Here is a 19,429-nt window from a genome sequence, read left to right as displayed (position 1 = left end):
ATAGAGCTGCAAAGAGGCGTAATTGGGAAAATGCTTAATTTGGAGCTTGGGGATTCTCTGAAAATCAGTATAGCTGAAAATAACTTTCCTAACAACTCCAGATGGGAGGGAGCTGGAAAAGATCAGAGACATTGCATTCGAGATCCAGCCTTCTAATTTGGGGACATCTCTTTGGCTGTTTTTCTGCCTGCAGAATTACTTCTCTTTTTTATCACCTTAATTTGTCAACGCCACCACCTCCAGATGTTGTGACAAACCATTTGTACCAACTAACTGTAACATGATTGGAAAAAAGTTAAATGAGAAATGGATAAAAACTTCACATAAAATGCATTAATAACACTTTGAAGTTGTTTGCATTTGTAAAGTTCCTGGCTTTTTTTTTTTTCCTCATTTGATGACAAAGTGGATTAGATGTGTTTATTTAGCTGTAATTTGAAGGGTAATGGTATCAAATAAGAGAGTGGTTGAATTGTTTTAAGCCTTTCATACTACTTTTCTGCACCTTCTTGAAGCATCTATTTGTATTTATTCATACATTAATTTATGAAACCTTTAGAGTGTGCAGTTTTCCCCCCTCTGACCCGTCCACTATATACCCTATTCATTTTTCAAGTATATCCCAGCCTTGATTTCTTAGAAATACAAAACGTTAAATAAAGTGCAATCCAGGATATGTGTTACTGTGTGCATATATAATTAGAGCTTAATATGGCAGTTAACACATAGTTAGTATAATGGGGCTTATACCTGAATAAATATAGAGAGAAAATTGCTTTTACTTTCTTTGTTATATTTATACTCACCCCAATCTGATGAAAATACTTTGAAAGGGAACAAACTGATCCTGCTGCAGCTCCTTTCTGGATTTTTGAAATGTAAAACAAGATACTTACAGGTTCGGCTGACCTCTCTGGTTTAATAACAAATGATTACAGCGCTCCGTGGTTTTTCTTTGCTCCGCATCCTTTCAGCCATTCAAATCTAACAATCTCGGATGAATCAGTTGCAATTTAATTGTGGAGATGATCATATGTCCAACCGATTTTCTGATATACAGTCCTCATTACATGTATTGTTTAGATGGCAAAATTAGGAAGGGGGTCTAATGCTATCCTTGGTGCATTTGTTTATTTATAATGTGCGTATGCCACTCCAGGTTTTTTTTTTATTCTGGGTGGCATGTGAAATAATTAAACAATTAAAAACAATATAAGCAGGAAAAGAAAATTACATGGCAGCTCTTAATCTTCTTATCTGGAGGGGGGAGGTCCATGAAAAAACAATGATTTAAAACATTGCATTCCGTGTCCCTCAAAAGGTACACTAGTTAGATAATCTGCAACCCTATAGAGCACGGGTATAAAACTCCCCACATCCCGTTTCCATCACGTGATGTTTTTCCCATCCGCAGAGCTGGGGTGGGCATGACGCATCTGGCCCGTGGGCCGCCAGTTTGACACCCTGGTATATAGTAAGAAGAAATGGATGGAAAGAAGAAATCAATAACTAGCCACTGCACTCTTCAATAACTAGCTATGTGATGGCATTTACCCAACCTGAACTTGAAAAGCTAAGCAAGATTGGACTTATAGCAATAGCAGTTAGGCTTATATACCGCTTCATAGGGCTTTCAGCCCTCTCTAAGCGGTTTACAGAGTCAGCATATCACCCCCACAGTCTGGGTCCTCATTTCACCCACCTCGGAAGGATGGAAGGCTGAGTCAACCTTGAGCCGGTGAGATTTGAACCGCCGAACTGCAGATAGCAGTCAGCTGAAGTGGCCTGCAGTACTGCACTCTAACCACTGCGCCACCTCGGACTTGGTTTGTACTAGAATGGGAGATCATTAAAAAAAAAATGACAGGGCTGCAAGCTAGGTTGGCAATTTGAAGGAAAAACAAAACTCCTGGAAAGGATAACAGCAGATTATTGTGCCGTTGCATAAATATATGGACATGTCCATGACAAATACCAGCAGCTGAAATGATCCTGCTTTTGTGAAGAAGAAAAGCATGCCAAGTCTTTCAGCCTGCATGCGGTTTGAGAGATTTTGACCTAGTGTGGCTCTTCGCTCATAGGCTGTGTTGTTAGAACTTGACTTTCCTGCATTGTAGACAAAGGAGGATCTTGGAGAGAGAGGCTGAATTCAGTAGAACAAGCAAAATTGGAGGAAATTTGCTGTTGTATCCTATTGTGATTGATTATTTGCCTTCAAGGGTTGTTGTTGTTGTTGTTGTTTTACTCCTAGCAACTGCATAGATAGATTTTCTCCATGACAATCTGTCTCCAACTTGGTCTTCCAGTGGTGCCACTATAATTGAGTCCATCCACTTTTCTTCTGGTTGTCCTCTTCTTTTCTTTCTTTGCCAGCATTAGAGCCTTTTCCAGAGAGTTCGGTCTTCACGTAATATGTCCAAAGTAGGATAATTTGAGCCTGCTCATTTGTGCCACCAGTGCAAACGCTGGGGTTGTTTGTTCAATATTTGATTTGATTTGATTTAATAAATTTATAGGCCGCCCAATCCCGAAGGACTCCGGGCGGCTTACAGAAAATAGATTTTAAAAAGTGAAAAGTTAAAAAAAAAAACGGAGGAAAACAGATTAAAAAAAACACAACATGCACCCAGTCTAATCGGGGCTGGACCTCGGTCATGAGGTCAACAGCCTCAGGCCTGTTGGAATAGCCAGGTTTTGATAGCCTTTCGGAAGGCCATGAGAGTGGGTAGGGTCCGGATATCTGGGGGTAGTTCATTCCATAGGGTCGGAGCGGCTACAGAGAAGGCCCTTCCCCGGGGAGCCGCCAGCCGACATTGTCTGGCTGACGGCACCCGGAGAAGGCCCACCCTGTGCAATCTTATCGGCCGTTGGGAGGTATGCGGCAGAAGACGGTCTCGCAGATATCCGGTACTAGGCTATGTAGGGCTTTAAAGGTAATGACCAGCACCTTGAATCGCGCTCGGAGACCAATAGGGAGCCAGTGCAGCTCGCGGAGGATAGGTGTAATGTGGGTGTATCTTGGTATAACTAGTATCGCTCGCGCGGCTGCATTCTGGACTAGTTGTAGTCTCTGAACACTTTTCAGGGGCAGCCCCATGTAGAGTGCAATAACCCACGGCTTGCTTTCTTAGCTGCCTGAGGTATTCTCAGGAGTCTTCCTCAACACCAAAGTTTAAATGTGGCAATACTCTTCCTATCCCTACTTTATTTATTCCTTTTATTCTAATTTATTTATTACTAATGAATTACCATGTTTCCCCAAAAATAAGACAGGGTCTTATTTTCTTTTGATCCCCCGAAATAAGCACTTGGCCTTATTTTCGGGGAGATCTTATTATTTGTGAGGCATAGGAGGCAGCTAGCATGGTCACCTCATGGCTGCTGCTGTGTTGCAATATTTTCAAGGAAGGCTTATTTTTGGGGAAGGCTTATTTTAGCACATGCGCTCAAAAGCCCGATTGGGCTTATTATCCAGGGAGGTGTTATTTTCAGGGAAACAGGGTGGAAATGGACTATCCGAACAAATTCTTATTAAAAATTCAATTTCTGTCCTTGCCTAATCCCATTTTGTATACTTTGTCCTTTTACATAAAGTCAGCAGAGACAGTGAAGATGGTTTACACACTGGTATAGAATATGACTATATAAGGAATGTTTACATTGAGTGGTTTCAGTGTCCATTACAGAAGAGTTTACATTACAGATACATTTCTAAAACACCTCGATAAGGGATATATACCTAATATACCCAGAGTTATACAAATACGGTCATGAAATCAAATTACTCCTGGCTCTTTAGTTCAAACATGCTTTTCACATTCTTCACAAAACTGTTGCCTTCCATAGATATGGGCTTACAGTTTCCAGATCTCATGAAGGATAGCGCTCACAAAGTCTTCTTAGAGTTGTTCACAGCATCTGGCAGGGAGCAACTCAAGAGCTGTTGCTTTCTATCTTTAGAACGCAATAAAATATCTCGGGTGAGGAGTTCCACGTTTAATGCTATGAGCAGAATTGCAAAAACTCCATGGTGCCAGGGATGTGTTGATTTAGCCTGTTACGTTTAATGTGGTTGTGGTTAGAAACTGGATTTTTTTTTCCCATTCCATTACTGTGTATTTGTTTTCTATCCATTTTCCTTCCAACATTGTGTGTCTCATTTAAATTGGTTGTTTTCTTTTCAAACTGATGAACTGTTCCTGTAATTAAAAATAGCACTATTTAGAATATAGTATTCTCTCAGCTCTGTTCATTTAGACTATATTCTAACAGGTTCTGTGCCCTCTTAATTATATTTTCCTTGTAGTCCATAAGGCCTGTTTCTTTATTCGGGCAAATTTTGTGCTTTATTATTATTCACAAGTAAACTGTCGTCCTACACTTTTCAGAATGACAGATTGTTGAGATTTTTTTATTAAGTGGATAGTACTGTATCCAGAAATAAAGCATGAGTGAAGTGTTGTCATTTTTCCTATGGTGGTGGTGAATTTTAAACATAAATTATTAAAATCCAATGATCCTTTTGAAATGATCCTGTGTGTATATACACAGAGAGAATATTTCAAGAGCAGCAACAGCATCTGATTAAAATAATTATTTAAAGAACAGAGAATTATGTCATGAATTATACCAGCCATATTTTTAGAAACAAAACTAAGTTTAGATAAACCTCAGGTGCTTTAGAATCATTGTAGATTATTATGCTAATGTGGCATATTCTATTAAGAAAAATAATGATGCTTATTGATGGACTTTCAGAAGTGTGAGGATAGAAATACCCCGTCAGGATGTGTGTGTATGTGTACACTTTTGAGAACAGGCAACAGAATTTCATTTTTAACATGTGCCAGTGTGCCCACGCCAGGTGACTCAGTGGCTAAGACACTTAGCTTGCCGATCAAAAAGTTCAGCAGTTCGAATCCCTAGTCCGTGTAATGGAGTGAGCTCCTGTTACTTGTTCCAGCTTCTGCCAACCTAGCAGTTCGAAAGCACGAAAAAAGGGAAGTAGAAAAATAAGGACTACTTTGTTGAGAAGGTAACAGCGCTTCATTCGCTTTCGGCATTTAGTCATGCTGGCCACATGACCACGGAGAGGTCTTTGAACAGCGCTGGCTCTTCAGCTTAGAAATGGAGATGAGCACGCCCCCTAGAGTCGGTAACGACTAGTACATATGTGCGAGGGGAACCTTTACCTTTTAGTGTGCCTACCACAGTAAAAAATGACAATAAAGGTTACCTTATCTTATTTCTAAGCAGTACTCAGGTTTTACTTTAAAGAGAGAGGGGAATGCTTTCAGGAGAGGCAATCTGATTAGTATTGAGAGAGTAGTCAACAATTAACATAGAATAGTTAACAATTTTCATTGGATTACCTGATGTCTTCCTATTTTGCCTTTTGGCTTTCATAATTTCCCCAAGACAGACAGTTTGTTGTAGTAGTTAAGGCAGCAGGCCAGGGACCATAAGTTTTAGTTCTGTCTTTGGCACAGGGTCAGCCAGTGGCTTTGAATCACTCACTTTATCTCAGTCCTAGAAAAGATGCAATAGCAAACCACTTTTGAAAAATAATGCCAGGAAAACTGCAAGGCAGTTGCCAAGAGTCAGAATTGGCTTGAGAGTGCATGCATACGCATGCACGCACGCCCACACATCTTAAAGGATCAAGTTGTTATCTGGTGGGATGCTTGCGCATTGATCTTAAATGGCTTCTGGGGATTGAATCACTTTGACAGGTCCATGATTCCCTAATTAGTTTGCTTCAAAAATACATGCCCTGGTCATTTCTAACTTGGAAGAGCTACTGTGTGTGATACTGCAGGAAATTTGTCTTATTGTAATCAGAGGGCTGCTTTGATTCTCAGTGCCCTTCAGAGCTTTGTGCTTAAACGATTCTTTTCCTCCCATTTATAGCTATGGCTTTAGATCACATGAAGGCACTTTTTCAACATGCCTTTGTAGGTGATGTTAAAACAGGTGCCGGTAATGAAAAGTTCCCTTTGGTATAGATTTCTCTGTTGTGAAATTTTACTTATTTACTTATTTGATTTTTATCCTGCCTTTATTATTTTTATAATTAAATCTAGGACATCTCCAAGGAAAGGTTTCTGACATTTCCTCCCTGGTTGGCTTTCCGGTGCCATCAAATTAATTTAATTTTCCAATAATTAATTTATCTCTTCAGTTTTGTTTGTCATTTATGTGGGATTTAATGTTGCCTCTCATTTTGCACCATCATTATTGTGATGATGATGATGATGATGATGATGATGATGATGATGATGATGATGATGATGATGATGGTCATAAAGCCGCTAGATGTTTATATTGAATTTGGCATTATTCTCCGGCTTTAGAGCCCTTCCAAAGGAATTGAGATAGGCAGATGTTGTTGTTTAATAATATTAAACATATTGTCCCAGGATGTAAGCTGTTCCAAGGAAAATTGCCTTTTGTAATTGACTGATGGGAATATTGTCAATGCCAGGTGTTCAAGTGGTGCTCCAGATGTTGTAGGATTGCACCCAAAGTGCCTATTGCTCTTAGTACTATCTTTGCTTCTTCTTGCTGCAGTCATTTTATTTGTAGATCTTTGTATTTTGTGATTTTTCTCAAGACTTTCTCCCTTTTTCTTCTCTTCTGCTGTCTTTCGTTGCTCCAGCATACACCATCCAGACTATTTGTCTTTCTTTTCAACAATTGTTAAGTCTGGGGTGTTATTATTATTACCATATTAATTTATTTTGTGCTTTCAAATCATTGTCTAGGCAACTGCCTAGAGAAATCCCTGCAATTTTCTTTTCAAGGTTTTTCAGAAGGGGTTTGTCATTGCCTGCTTCCTAGGACTGAGAGAAAAGGATTAGCTCAAAGTCATCCAGCTGGCTTCATGCCTCAGGCAACACTAGAACTCAGGGTCTCCCAGTGGCTAGCTTGAAGAACGCCAAGATATTTGTAGTGATCTTCTTCATCCATCCTGTTGGTGTTATTTCCATAGGGCATCCTAATTCCTTCTGCATTCATCATTCTTCTCTATTGACGGGGAGGGTGGCACATTTCTATAGTCCAAAGTCCACTGTGGTATATTGGATATGTATTTGGACAGTTTTAAGCAGCAATTCAATTTCAGACACTGTTTTTCCATGCCGCTTTGGATCTTCTGTGTAAAGGAGGGGAGATAGTCTAGCACAGTGTTTTTCAACCTTTTTTGTGCAAAGGCACACTTTTTTCATGAAAAAAATCACGAGGCACACCACCATTAGAAAATGTTAAAAAAAATTAACTCTGTGCCTATATTGACTATATATAAAGTAATTCTCCCACGGCACACCTTACACTACGTCACGGCACACTAGTGTGCCACGGCACAGTGGTTGAAAAACACTGGTCTAGCAGATGTTTGATAGGCAAGTCATGAATTGTTCAGTATTGTTGACGGAGGAATCAGTGTAACTACAAACAGTAGTGGTGATAGTGAGCCTTTTAAAAAAAATGTCCTTTGTTGATATTAACCTCTCCCAGTCTGTCACCATTGTCTTCCATGGTGTTATTGGTCTTTGCACCAAGCTTCTGATGTTTCTGCAGACTCCTGTTAACTTCTAAGCATGTGATTATCCAGTCATGTGGCAGGGAGTCGAATGTCTTCTTGTAATCAATCCAAGCTACATTTAAGTTGGTCTTCCTTCTGTTAAAGTTTTCCAAAATCATTCTGTCGATTAGGAGCTGATCGGTTGTCCCTCTGCTGTTTGGGCTTAGCTGAACAAAGAGTTGCATTGTTTCTTCTTTGTCAGGTGTTGGTTGATTTATTGCACTCTCTCCGTTGTTGAATTAGTAGAAACATTTCTGATTCAACTGAAATTGGAGATTCTGCCTGTACTGTGTGGTCTGCTGATTTTCTTGGCTATGGCTGTTATTTGCTGTTTTTATTATTTCCGGAGCTCTTTTGATCTTGCTTGTTTCTTGATTGGATAATCTTTGGTCCTCTTATTCTTCAGCTTTTCTTTCATCTGTTCCAATTTGTTTGCATCTTAGCATATTGATCATATTTTCCAACTTGATCTTTTGGTGATGCACTGCTTGATTTTCCCCCCGTTTTTGATTTTGCATCCAAAAGTATTCGGTTAAAACTATGGTCATGCTATTACATTAGTTGGCTTGTTTGTGCTGATGCTTTTATTTAATACTGCAGTACAAATAGTCCTTGACTTACAACAGTTCAATTAGTGACCGTTTGAAGTTACATCGGCACTGGAAAAAAATGACTTATGACCATTTTTCACTTATTACCATTGCAGTATCCCCATGGTCATATGATTTGACAACTGATTCACATTTATGGCGGTTGCAGTGTACCGAGATCACACGAATACCTTTTGTGACCTTCTGGCAAGCAAAGTCAAAGGGAAAACCAGATTTGCTTAACAACCATGTTATTAACTCAACAACTGCAATGATTCACTTTAACAAATGGGGCAAGAAAAATTGTAAAATGGAGCAAAACTCACTTAATATAATTCTTACTTAGCAATATAAATTTTAGGCACAATTGTGCTCTACCTGTATGGGCATTTTTTAAATACTTGTAGGAGATTATTTTCTTTTAACAAGCTTCAGTGCAAGCAAATTTTGTTATTTTTGTGCTGTTCTAGATGCTCAGTTATTCTTTGTTTCACTTCCCATGATTATTATTATTAAATTCATTGCACAAGCATCTTTTTAGAGCAATAGCATATATTTGGAGTTATCATAGGACTGTTCCTTAAATTCACAGGTCTTGTGTCCTGTGTCCCAATCTGAAGAGTTTAAATAACATGCAACTAACTAAAGCCATTTTGACGTAGTGGTTAAAGCACAAGGCTAGAAACCAGGAAATTGTCAATGCCTGTACCACAAAGCCAGCTAGGGTGGCTTTGGCCTAGTCACTTTCTCTCAGTCCTCCTCCCACCCACCACCCCAACAGAGTAAAAATGGAGAATAAAAACAGAAAAGAAAATCAACTAATATTCAACCAATTCACAGCAGGTTGCCGTTAGAAACATTTAATCCTGGTTAAAAGCAGAGGTGGGTTCCTACCAGTTTGCACCAGTTTGGTAGAACCGGTTCGTCAAATCTACCGAACAGGTTAGAAGAGGTTCCACCAGTGGACCTACAGAAGAGGTTCCAAAAATTTTTGAAACCCACCACTGACACACACACACACACACACACACAGAGACAGACTCACACAGAAAGAGAAAGAGAAAGAAAGGAAGAAATAAATAAAAAAAGAAAGAAAAAAGTGAGAGAGAGATGAAAGAAAAAAAGGAAAAGGGGACAGAGAGACAAAAGGAAGGAAAGAGAGAGAGAGAGAGAGAGAGAGAGAGAGAGAGAGAGAACACATGGCTGGCCACTCCCACCAAGTCACATGGCCGGCAAGCCACTCCCACAAAGGCCACACCCACAGAGTAGGTTCGGAAATTTTTTTGAAACCCACCACTGGTTAAAAGCATGGCAAAACAGCAGCATTGTTTTAACAGGTTTATGAGTTACCAGAAAGGAGGTTTGAAAATGGTTGAGTGTTCTAACTGTTGGAGCTTACTCTTTGATTCCGCTTGCTTTTTGGAGATCCTCAGCAGAGATTCTGCCTCCACTGCTACTTGTGAACCTTTCAAAGTGCTTGGCCACGCCCGTGCTGGTTTTTAGGCTCACAATATCTGTTTGGCAAGTGGCTGGTGGTACAGTGTAGTAATTCTGCTGTCTGCATACATCTCTGGTTCATTTCAGCCTGAAAAGATGATGGCCAAACAAATGGAGTTCCTTTGCAGCCAAGCTGGCTTGGAACGACGACTCTCCACAGGTCTTTACAGGCAAAGTTCAGAAGAAAGCAGTCCCAATGGATTGACGCCAGATCCTCTGGATGGACAAGGTACTGTTTGCTTTTCCAGGCAGATATTTGCCATAATGCATTTCTTTTTGAGGTAGATGCGGTAGTGATAACTATTACTATTATCATGGTTGATTGAAGTGTTAATCAGATGTTTAGCGTGGATTTGGCATTTTTATCCACCTGTCAGATCCTTCCCAAGGACCTGGGATTGGCAGATGTTATTTGATGATGTGAAAGATATTGTCCCAGGATGTACGATTCTCCAAGTAAAGCTGCCTTTTGCAATTAATTGATAACGGTTTTTGTCAATGCCGATGAATGGTGTTCAAGTGGTGCTCCAGATGTTTTGTGCTTATTACTATTGGTACTATTATTATTATCCCAACCTTTTTATTTATAATTCAAGACCGCAGACATGCCTAGTATTCCTACCTCCTATTTTCCTGACAATAAAACAGCGCTGTGTTATATATCATACAGTATAGAAATACCTCTGTATATAGAATGGAATTTAAAGAGTGATTCAGAGGGCACAACTGATTTTCCAATGTCCAACCTTTGCCTTAGGAAAAACAAGTTGTCTGAAGTTTATGATTGAATTTATTCAAAATGCTCTAGAGGCAAAGTAATTACAATTGTTCCTATTTCGTGTGTTTATGCACACATCCTACTCCCAAGGGCTTTAATTTGTGGGTCCCATGCTTTTGATGACTATGGAATCAAGAAATGCTCTACATGGGGCAGCCCTTGAAGAGCATTTGGAGACTTCAGCTTGTCCAGAATGCAGCCGCGCGAGCGATCGTGGGTGCACCTCAGTTCACCCACGTAACACCTATCTTCCGCGAGCTGCACTGGCTGCCTATTGGTCTTCGGATACGCTTCAAGGCGCTAGTCGTCACTTATAAAGCCCTTCATGGTATTGGACCTGGGTACTTGAGAGACCGCCTGCTGCCAATTACCTCCACTAGACCGATTAGATCCCACAGATTAGGCCTCCTCCGAATTCCATCCGCCGGCCAATGCCGACTGGCGACTACCCGGAGGAGAGCCTTCTCTGTGGCTGCTCCGACCCTCTGGAACGAGCTCCCCGTGGAGATTCGAACCCTCACCAACCTCCAGGCCTTCCGCAAAGCCCTTAAAATCTGGCTGTTCCGACAGGCCTGGGGCTAAAGAGCTGTTGCCCCCTGCCTCGAATGGTATGACTGCTGTGTGTTTTTAAATTATGTATTGTTATGTTTCGTCTTTTTTATTTCCTGTTTGTACCCCCTTCCCTGATTTGAATTGTGAGCCGCCCTGAGTCCCCTTTGGGGAAAAGGGCGGCATATAAATGAAATAAAATCCAAATCCAAATGGTTGAAAATATGGTTTGGATGAAAGGCTTATATTGTGAAGAAGCAAGCAGAAAATAATCACTTGTGTAAATAACATCCATGGGATGCTACTTACAATGGGCTTGTCTCTTGGAAGGTAGAGTTGTTCCATTTCTGTTATAACATGCACATGGTTTACACCTGTGCTGATATCTTTTAGGTGAAAGGCCTTTAAATCTCCGTATATCGGGTCTATCAAATAGACATATGCCACACATTTCATTAGATGGAGAAGCTCCTGGAGTGAAACCCCTTTGCAGTGATCTGAGCCGACAGTATGCTGGCGGTGAGGCAAAATCACAATTGCCAGGTAAAGATTCCCCCCCCCCTTTCATGCTGTATCTTGAATGTTCTGGGAAACATATCTTTAAAATAGTCTATAATTAATTAACTTATAAATAGGTAGATTTATTTGGATTGGGTCTGCAACTCCCATAACTGTCATCCAGAGAGGTCTCTTTCCGACAATCTTGTGCAGCTTAATGAAGTTTTGTACCTGATTGATAACTACCTAAGTAATATCGTATCCACTGATACTTAGCATGCTCAGAGTCAGCCTTTTAACAGGAAAATGTGTGGAATTCCAGCGTGACCCGTCAAAACCGCGGTCCACTAAAGCGCGCCCGATTAAAGCGCATACCTGACGTCATCAGCAGCGCGACAAATACAACCGCGGAGAAAAAAGGGTGCTTTAAAAAGCGCTTTTAAAGCAAGCTGATTCACATAAAGGTAAGGGTTAGGGTTAGGGTTACGTTAAACGTTAGGGTTAGGTTAAGGGTTAGCGTTAGGTTTAGCGTTAGGTTAAGAGTTTGGTATAGGGTTAGGTTTAGGGTTAGGTTAAGGGTTAGGCTTAGGGTTAGGTTTAGGGTTAGGTTTGGGGGGGTTAGGTTTAGATTTACGCTTTAATTTTAAGTTTACCACTCACAGCGTGCTGTTTTCGTCGCACTGTGATGACGTCACGTACGCGCTTTCGTTGAGTGCACTTTAGTCTACCGCGGTTTTGTGGTGGAACCGAATTCCAGAACTACAAGATTCCAACCCATTCTTGCATCAGTGGCTCTAATGGAAGGGAAGGCATATTATAACTGGCATTCTCACCATTCAGCAGGTTTGTTTAAGTAAATGTTAGCAGGTGTAGAAAAGCATTTCAAAGCTGCTGTATGCTCAGTATCAGATGACCATGCTATCTGAATTTAGAAGGAAGTGTCCCTGAGTTCCTTTATGCCTAGTAGGCAGCCTTCTGGACAACACAGTGTATATATTTTGTTAATTGACAGACATTATTTGCCAATGTTAACAAATAGATACCCATATCTGCTGGTGCTTCATACCTTAAAATCCAATACCAATGCTACTGTTTTCAAAATATTGCCTTTTCTAGCATCATTATATATTAATTATATATTATATATTATAATTATATAATTTTAAAAGAGAAAAAAGAATGCACTTTTGAAAGTTAGAACTGGCAAGACTGGGTTAATTACTCTTAATGGAGAGTAGAAGGATTGACTTTATTCTGAATAGTTGTGAAAATGTTGCTTCAATTGATGCTTTTGGAGCTCGGCTTAGAGCTGAGAAAACTTGGCTTATAGCACTGTTTTTTTTATCTTGGCTTCCGATTACAGTGGTTTTAATATTTTTAATATTGTTATATTGTATTTGTTTTTTTATTTGCAATTTGCTTATTGCATTTTGGTGATTGTTGTGAGCTGCCCAGAGTCATATATGTGAGATGGGCAATTATAAAAATCAACTGAATGGATAAATAAATGAAAATGGTTGTTTTTTATACAAAGTGAGCCAACTTAAGCCGCCTTTGGTTATGAAGGGATCTGGAGCTGTCATCTTTAAATCTCACCATCATTGTAATCTTTCCAACCATTTTAAGATCTCAAGTTAGAAGTTTGGATGTTTGCAGTTTTCACTACCAGGACTTGTTCCTCCAAAGACCTGAAGCCTAAGTTTCAAAGGTCACTGATTCTAAGAATGTGCTGTGACCTCTTTGTTCATAGAGGTACCGTATTTTTCAGAGTATAAGATGCACCTTAGTTTTGGAAGAGGAAAATAGTGGGGGGGGGGGGGGGAATTCTGCCTACCAGGTATCCATCTGGCTAGAATCCTTAATCTGGTCAGCTTCAGCACATATGTTTGTTGGTTTTGAGTGCGGGTGCTTTATATCTCCTAGTTGGGAATAAAAACAGCTTCTAAAGCACAGCTGATCATCGGAGGAAGCAGCAATGAGAAAAACAGGCAAAGCACGTAAGATCGTTTCACTGGTTGGTGCCTCATTAGGCCTAAAAAAAAAGCTTCGAAAAAGCTACATTCGGAATATAAGATGCACCCATATTTTCAGCCTCTTTTGGGGGGGGAAGAAAGTGCATCTTATACTCAGAAAAATATGGTATCTGCTCCTTTTCTCTCATGGTATCTCCACCATGGTGGTTTTAATATGCTTCCCATTTTTCGCTACTACAATGTAGTAGGTAAGATGCTACCATGTTTTTTATATGCTAGCCATTGGTTACCATTTGTACTGCTTTTCAACAATACTAATTTATTTTTTATGGTTATTGCAGAAGGTCTTGGTATTTTAAAAGATTTTCCTCACTCGGCTTTCAACAACTTCGATCGGAAGGTCATAAAAACCGAGCCAGAAGATACAATATAGACCTACTGCTGTTGGAAAAGAGTTCTTTCCAGATAAAGCTTTGAATGGAAAACAAATCAAGCCTTAATAACCAGCGTTGCCTCATTGAAAAAAAAAAGGGATTTCATAGCCAAAGCCTAAGAACTGGAACCAGTCGTAAGTGAGGAGCTGAGAGACAAGCGGAACTGCAGCAGAAGCAGCCGTGGGTGCAGACCTGAGAAAGGAGATTTCTAAGTGGGAAAGGCTCACAAAGTAATACTGTGGGGCCTTATTATTTAAGAATGTATTATACGTATGAGTAACGTAATGTTTTTTTTTAAAGTGTCACAATACGTATTATGTCGAGTAAAGGTGGCTGCCATTATTTTTACTTGAAATGTCAGTATCTACTTTCAATAGTTACAAGTCCAATTTTGTTTTTTATTTTTAAAACAACCTTAGTTTAGGTCATGGGTAGAGAAAGGTACGGGGAGGGAACATAGTGTAAGACACTTAAACCGCAGGTTCGACAAGTTTATTTTTTAAAGTGAAAAACAAAAGCAATTCCATAAAATGTTATAGGAATATAGCATTTCAAAGAGCTGACTGTATTATAACAGGCATTTTTATGCTCGGTGTGTAACATTCTCAGAGACTTCAGGAATGTCTATCTGTAATGTATTTATTTACACTGTATGCTTGTTTGCTATTTAGGGAGACGAAGAAATACAGTATTGTTTCATAGTATAAATTAAGCAGGGAAGGAAGAAATAAACAAAAATTCATCCCGTGGAAATTGCTTGAGTAGACACTGGCAGAGCACCTGAAATGTTGTCGCCAGTTTTTGAACATTCCTTTTAAATAAATTTCCCTTTTAAAAGTTGGAATGCTTCCGATAAATATAATGCCAAAAAAGCAATCCAATGAATTTACATGCCATGTAATAATCAGAGAAAGAGGAATAGTGGATAGATATTCTGGTACAGGAGGATATAGGATCAACTTTACCAATCTTGATGACATCATTCATATATCATATCCTGCCTATCACAAACGGATACATTTTGTTTTGTATGGATGAGGAATTGGGGTAAGTATTTATTTAAAGAGGACTTCATTTGTATGAATGGTGGTGCCCTATTTGGTTTACAGTAATGAAGAGACATCTATTTCTATTCCAGGCTCCTGCAAATTAAATATGCTACCAGTAGGACATCTGGATTTGCATAAGAAGATCTCTCTATTCAGGGCACATAAATTCTGTAGTTATATTAATGCAATTAAATAAGATTTTGTTCAATCTTCCGCAACCCAGTGTGCGATAGCAATTAGAAGCCAGTATTTCTGGGGGGCACAGAGTTGGAAAGATTACTTGGGTTTATAAAAAGCTGACTTTGTCTACAGTGGATTTGTTGCGAAGAGGGGTGTTGGTGGTTGGTCATGGAAGTGCCACATATTCGTGTTAATTTTCCATGATGCAATATTGCTCCTCATATGCGAAGATTATGATCTATATATTAGCAGTTACAGAATCATTCCACATACCATGTTGAAGCTATTAACGTTGTGCGAGGTGAACCTTGTCATTCTTCAATTGGGCTCAATTGTAAAACATGTTTTAGTAATTATCTGTTTTGATTTATGGGGAAAGGCTTCATGGTAGAAACATCAGCACACATTCCTATTTTGCCTCAAGAAAACCTTTTTTTAAAAAGCAAATGTTTTTTGAATTGAGTTGTACCATTTGATAACAAAATATATTCCAATAAGAATGTGCATTTAATGGATCAAAACACTACATTTGACTTCAGTGGCCAGTTTCATTATTGCGTGAATTAATAACATTAATATATGTCCATGTTTCCAATTGTACTCCTCGATTTTAGTGACATCACAAGGTATAGCAGTAATAACAGGAGAATAAGCACATGTTAACTATCAATAGGACATTTGTTCAATAAAAGCCAATATAATGTGATGTAATAGAGAACTTTCTTTTTAGTTGTATTGACCTAATGTAGTTATAATATTAAAAAATGAGGTATTTGCTTTTTTTTTAACAGTTGAGCAAATCATTTCATGCCCCAAATACAGACAGTTTACTTTGCCTTTTTGTTTTTTTAAAAATGTGCAGTATATTGAATAGAGCCATGTTTATTTCTATGAAAGCAGGCCTAAGCATCTTAGTATGGTAACTGTGTTTACACATTGTTTTACATTATTACATGATTTGCTTATTTATGTCTTATGTAGTCTGTAAGAACAGCCATTGTACTTTTGTAAAACGTAGATAAATGGCTAAGTGTGATCTGTGAAACCAGACATTTGTAGTTTATTCAACCAATCATAGCTAACAATATTGTGGATTAGTGCAATGTAGGAATCCAACACTCAACTCTTTACTATTTGATGTGTACTATTATAGAAATAAGAACTTGATTACAATACTCAGAACCCTCCACTCAAGTTTATAAAGTCAGAATGTACATGGAGACCTGTTTGTAAGCTCACTTCCCTCAACCCTAAATTTATCTTCCAGGAAGAAGTGTGTGTTATGAGTTCAACATGCACTTTTCTGAATGCGTATATGAAAAGGCTCCGAGTCAGCCTTCCCCAACCTAATGCCTTCCAGATGAGTTGGATTAAAGTTACTTTTCCACCTGAGCAAACTGATTGGAGGTGATGAGAATGATAATCCCGCCTTCTAGAAGCCACTTGACTGTATTTTATTTTTTTAAAAAACACTTTCACCTTTGAAGCCAGTTGATAGGTTCTTTGTAGAAATTAAAAATGAAGAGATCAGTTGACGGCAACAGAGCCAAATGTCTTGTTTTTAAACTTTTTGACGGTGGTGGTGATGGTCGTGGTGGTAATGGTGTAGTATTAAAGAGATCTGGGGGAGGGGGGGCAAAGGAAGTGTGATCTATGTTTGTCTGCATTTGTATTCTTGTTTTCTGAATTTTTTTGTGCCTTGTTGATTATAAAATAAAAATCGCTTTGGTGAATTTTTTTCCTTGTCTGTTCTTTTTTTTAAAAAAGTGAAACGAACCAATTAGTGTATGTTTCAGGAATTTCAGATTATCATAGAAGACAATTGATGTCCTTCATCAAACAGCAGAATTTTCAACACTGTTTCATGGGGTGCTTATTTAAGTTGCCAAATGATTACCCCACCCCACCCCCAATGAACAGGAATTTGCTTACAATTTCCAGATTGATGAATTTTGGAAGTTCCACTTTCTGGTAAATGGAACTGTTTGTTTCAATATTGGTATTATAATGCAGCTTCAATGAATGAAACAGAAAAATTAAGAACACGTTACTAGATTTCCCTGGCTGTCTCGTAACATGCACATATATACATCCGAATTTCCAATATCCAGTCCACAACTGTTTCTTAATCGTAGCCTGAATTAATGAAAACTTCTATAAAGTATTTGATAGGTATAATTTAAATTATTGGCTTTTTGATACAACTATACTTTAAATTGCCATTGCTCTCGTTTAGCCTTATATATACATTTTACTAACAAAAGGTTCCCTAAAAACCATTTTCCAGTCTAACATAACGGATTAGATTGTATAGCTTTTATTAGATGATGTTCTTTCTAGAAAATCCAGGATCATGTCTGTAGAAATGAATACATTCCAATTTGATTTAAATCTTTATTACTTTGAAGTTATTCTGATCTTTCATAATACATTAAAAATTCTTAACTCTTACGTGGCATTTTTGTCTGGTCAAGGAGCATGCATTTTATTCAAAACTTCTTAAAAACACCATTTTTCAGGTGTGTACGAAAGACTAAAAAATAACGATTGCTTTAATTGATAAAAGAGATTCTATCTCTTGATCTATGGATCTATTCAAGAGCCAAATCTTCCCAATCATTTTTAAGCAGGTACAGTCCTAACATGTCTAATGAAAATAGCTGAATCTAACCTCACTTTTCACCCAGAGATCTGCTCACAAATCAAGGATTCTCTGCTACAGAAGGGAACTGTGGCCTTTCAGAAGTTGATGAACTGCAGCCTCAGGGAACACATTGCCAAGGGAGAGGAATGGCGTGGATTGAACATCAGCAACATCTCGGATGCAAGACAGAGCTATCCAGAGGCTCCAATAGTTTCATCAAAATAAGAGGCCAGGGCAATACAAACTTCGCTCCTTTCACCCATGTGCAACATCACAAAGTCTGTCCAAGGAGGGCAGAGTTTTGTCTCATGAGACTGATGTTGCTTTCGTTATCTGCTCCCCTTTGATCCTCCCATAGACTTCTGCAGTGCCAGGTTCCCCAAATCCAAATACTGCTACAATTAGGCTTACTAGTATTTTATGGAATTGTCCATACAGCTAGCTTAAGACATTTTGGCATCCAACTAAGGGATATAGACAGTCAAATATTCTCAAGAAAAGCATTTCCCAAAGCCAGGATTGCAGTTTATAGGAGGCAAGCATAGCATATTTACGAATCTTAGCTTCCTATCATTCCAAAAATCTGCTGTTTGAGGAAGCTGCCTTACACTGCTTGATTATTACTGCTCTTGGATTGCTGTAACACACTCTATATGGGGCTGCTCTTAAAGACCACATGGAAATTACAGGTAGTCCTTGACTTGTGATTGGTCACTTAATGACTATTCAAATTCATAAGGGTACCTTGGGGTTATCTGAGTCCCCTTCGGGGAAAAGGGCGGCATATAAATGCAATAAATTCAATTCAATACTTATGACCCATATTCAAAGTTCCAAATTTTGGGTCCACCAAAGAGAGGGGGGAGAGAGAGAGAGAGAGAGAGAGAGAAAAGAAAGAAAAAGATAAAAAAGAAAGAATTAAAAAAAGAAAAAAAGTAGAAATCCCTTAAGAGCTCTTTTGCATGAAACAGAAAAAAGACACGTGATTAGTGGATTTTGATGATTAGGAAAAAATATCCCTGAATGATAGGCACAAAATGAAGCCTCTTTTCCTGTAATCCTAGAATAAGAGATAATTTTGAATTGTGCCTATATTTGCTGCAAAGCTGTTTAGTAATTTGTGATAGCTTTTATGTGCTTTGTAAAACTTTAATAAAAATATTTTAAAAATAAGTATTATTTTTACATTGCTTATTTATTTAAATGTATTAGCTCCCCAAGCGCAATGGATTCTAGAGGGCCTATAGTGTTATCGGCAGCAAAGGTAGTGATTAAGAAAAGGCAGTTCAAATCTGCCTTTGAAAGCCTTGTAAGGCTTAAGCATCTGCTCTCTCCGCCCCTGGGTTCCTTGGCTGCAAGATGGAGATAATCATCTCTAGATCCACATTATGAACCTTTTGTATGGCCTGTTGAAATGGTTCAATAAGAAAAATGTTCCAGCTCTTCAAAATACTCAGCAAAAGTATTAGTAGATTGCCCACTTTCTATAGATCAGTAGCTGAGCTAGGCTGTAAACAGAAGCCAGTTTAACCAACCAAACTCAACTTTCAAACTTTTTTCTCACGTCGCTAATTGAATTGTGGTGGCTGATATAAAACATTTATTTCTTAGGACTATTATGTCTTCAAAATGTATGTTTTAATTTTCTTAAGTAA

General features: G+C 38.7%; 1 protein-coding gene across 2 annotated transcripts in view; it reads left to right on the top strand.

The window, feature by feature from the left end:
- The window catches only part of NAB1 (NGFI-A binding protein 1), a 60,495-nt gene extending 43,627 nt beyond the window's left edge, over positions 1–16,868 (top strand). Inside the window, exons 6-9 of one of the 2 annotated variants that reach the window (XM_087707819.1) lie at positions 9,757–9,898; positions 11,390–11,539; positions 13,809–14,131; positions 16,398–16,868. In XM_087707819.1, coding sequence (XP_087563945.1) covers positions 9,757–9,898; positions 11,390–11,539; positions 13,809–13,900 — 384 coding nt within the window. In that variant the 3' untranslated portion in view covers positions 13,901–14,131; positions 16,398–16,868. The remainder of the gene's footprint in view (positions 1–9,756; positions 9,899–11,389; positions 11,540–13,808; positions 14,132–16,397) is intronic. The other variant, XM_087707823.1, reaches the window with a different exon arrangement.
- The last annotated feature ends 2,561 nt before the right edge of the window (positions 16,869–19,429 follow it).

The sequence above is a fragment of the Thamnophis sirtalis genome, unplaced genomic scaffold (assembly GCF_051295495.1).
Source record: "Thamnophis sirtalis isolate CommonGarterSnake01/CBP01778 unplaced genomic scaffold, rThaSir2_p1.2 scaffold_1, whole genome shotgun sequence".
In the NCBI taxonomy this organism is placed as follows: domain Eukaryota; kingdom Metazoa; phylum Chordata; class Lepidosauria; order Squamata; family Natricidae; genus Thamnophis; species Thamnophis sirtalis.
The sequence above is the reverse complement of the archived record's forward strand: the minus strand, read 5'-3'. Positions and strand labels throughout refer to the sequence as shown.